Source organism: Pteropus vampyrus, unplaced genomic scaffold (assembly GCF_000151845.1).
Source record: "Pteropus vampyrus isolate Shadow unplaced genomic scaffold, Pvam_2.0 Scaffold8145, whole genome shotgun sequence".
Taxonomy (NCBI): Eukaryota; Metazoa; Chordata; class Mammalia; order Chiroptera; family Pteropodidae; genus Pteropus; species Pteropus vampyrus.
In genome coordinates this window covers 1-2,131 of record NW_011896926.1, presented here as the reverse complement: position 1 = coordinate 2,131, position 2,131 = coordinate 1, and the positions used below count along the sequence as shown (strand labels likewise).

At 52.8% G+C, this 2,131-nt stretch overlaps 1 protein-coding gene across 1 annotated transcript; it reads left to right on the top strand.

Annotated features, from left to right (window-relative positions):
- Positions 1–2: 2 nt before the first annotated feature.
- On the top strand, positions 3–1,264 carry F7 (coagulation factor VII; the record flags this gene model as incomplete). Its single annotated transcript, XM_011386792.1, has 2 exons — positions 3–45; positions 669–1,264. Coding segments are annotated over 2 exons (639 nt in total), but the record flags the coding sequence as incomplete, so codon positions are not given.
- Between the last annotated feature and the right edge of the window lie 867 nt (positions 1,265–2,131).

The window sequence follows — 2,131 nt, the reverse complement described above, 5'->3', positions numbered from 1 at the left end:
GTTTCGACAGATTCAAGAGTTTTAAGAATCTGACAGCAGTAGTGGGTAGGTTTCATTCTTCCTTCCTTCTGATGAGAGAACGGTTCTTGTGTGATAACAACTCGGAGCTGAGATTCAAGGCATTGAACACCAAGCTCCACCCAGATGAACTTCTCCAAAAAGAGATGTGGGCAGCATCTCAACAAACCCCAGTGTTCACAGGGAGCCACCGTGGCCACCATCCCCCTTATCCTCTTTCCCACACCTAAGACATGGTGGCGGGGGGAGGGGGGGTGATGCTGTATCCGCCTGTCTCACTTGGGCCAAAAGCCCTGAGGGGATGCAGCGACCCAGGACTCCATTGGCCACCATGGGTGGGCCTCTGCTTGGTGGATTTATGGGATGACAAGGACCCCTGAGGAAAGAAGCTGGGGAATCGGGCAGTCCTCCCCACCAACCCACAGTTGCCTGGCCCAGCACCCCTCCTCATGTGCCTTCGGCACCTCAGGTTCCAGATTCACACTCTACGCATAGCCCATTGGTAGAAAGGCCGGCTGCTCAGGCCAGCGTGGAGTTGGACTCAGGGCTCCTCATACCCCAAAGGAGGCTCTGACCTTCTTGAGGTTCGGGAAGGGTTATACCCTAAGCCTGCAGGGCAAGGGGCATGAGCGGTGCTGGTTTCCCCACAGGTGAGCACGACCTGAGTGAGGAGGATGGCGACGAGCAGGAACGGCAAGTTGCTCAGGTCATTGTCCCCAACAAGTACATCACAGGCAAGACAAACCACGACATCGCCCTGCTCCGCCTGAGCAGGCCTGTGGTCTTCACAGACTATGTGGTGCCCCTCTGCCTGCCAGAGAAGGCCTTCTCCGAGAGGACATTGGCCTCCATCCGCTTCTCTTTCATCAGCGGCTGGGGTCAGCTCCTTGAAAGGGGCGCCACGGCCCTCCAGCTCATGGCCATCGACGTGCCCAGGCTAATGACCCAGGACTGCCTGGAGCAGTCGACCAGGGAGCAAACCTCCCCAAAGATCACAGAGAACATGTTCTGTGCTGGCTACCTGGATGGGAGCAAGGATGCCTGCAAGGGGGACAGCGGGGGTCCACATGCTACCAAGTTCCAAGGCACATGGTACCTGACGGGTGTCGTCAGCTGGGGTGTGGGCTGTGCAGCTGTAGGTCACTTTGGGGTGTACACCAGGGTCTCCCAGTACACTGAGTGGCTCCACAGGCTCGTGAGCTCGAAAGAGCACTCAGAAGGCCTCCTCCGCGCCCCATTTCCCTAGCACTTCAGTGTCAGCTCCATGGACCCTGCTCTTGCAAAATAAAGCTGCTGCTGCTGCTGCTGCTGCTGCTGCTGCTTCGGCTGTCCTGTCATCAAACCCATAAATTCTCCTGCTATTCTTGGGGTGGGGAGAGAGAGAGAAGGAGGGATAGAGACAGAAATACTGGGAGAGACAGAGAAGGAAAGATAGAGTAAAAGAAGAAGAGTCCAAGAGAAAGAATGTAAAGAGAATGAGGGATGAAGAGAGACTGGAAGATGGAGAAAAGACTAGAAAAAGGCCAAGAGGAGAGAGAAATCGAGAGACAGAGAGAAACTGAGGGGAGAGATTCTGAGGAGATGGAAAGAGAAAGAGACTCGGAGATTCAAAGAAACAGACTGAGAGGAAAATAGCAAGATGAGAGACACAGGGCAGTGGATGAAAGAGACAGGAGGCCCTGCCCTGGCGGAAGTGGAGAAGTGACCAGCCTCACCTGCACCTCTCCGTTGCATCTCTCTGCCCGCACAGTGGCAGTGTGCGTGTGTGTGTTCGCCTAGTGTCACGGGCCACTTTCTTGGGGCTGTCTTTTAACTTTCATTTTTTTCTTTCTTATGCAAGTATTTCATTTCAAGTAAATTAGAAGCATCATTCAATTGGAAGGATACCCTTTTATATTTGTTCTGTATTTGTATCTTTCACCATAAAATGGGCTACATAACACGCTCTCCATACCGTATGCCACCTGTTCTCCCCCTGAACAACAAACAGCTGAACCTCCTCAGTGCATTTTTTCCAGCTTCCTGCTATTCATGGATTGTCTACATCCATTTCATTGAGACCCTGGTGTTTGTCTTCAAGCTGGTCTTTTCTTTCACAATTACCAACATCACT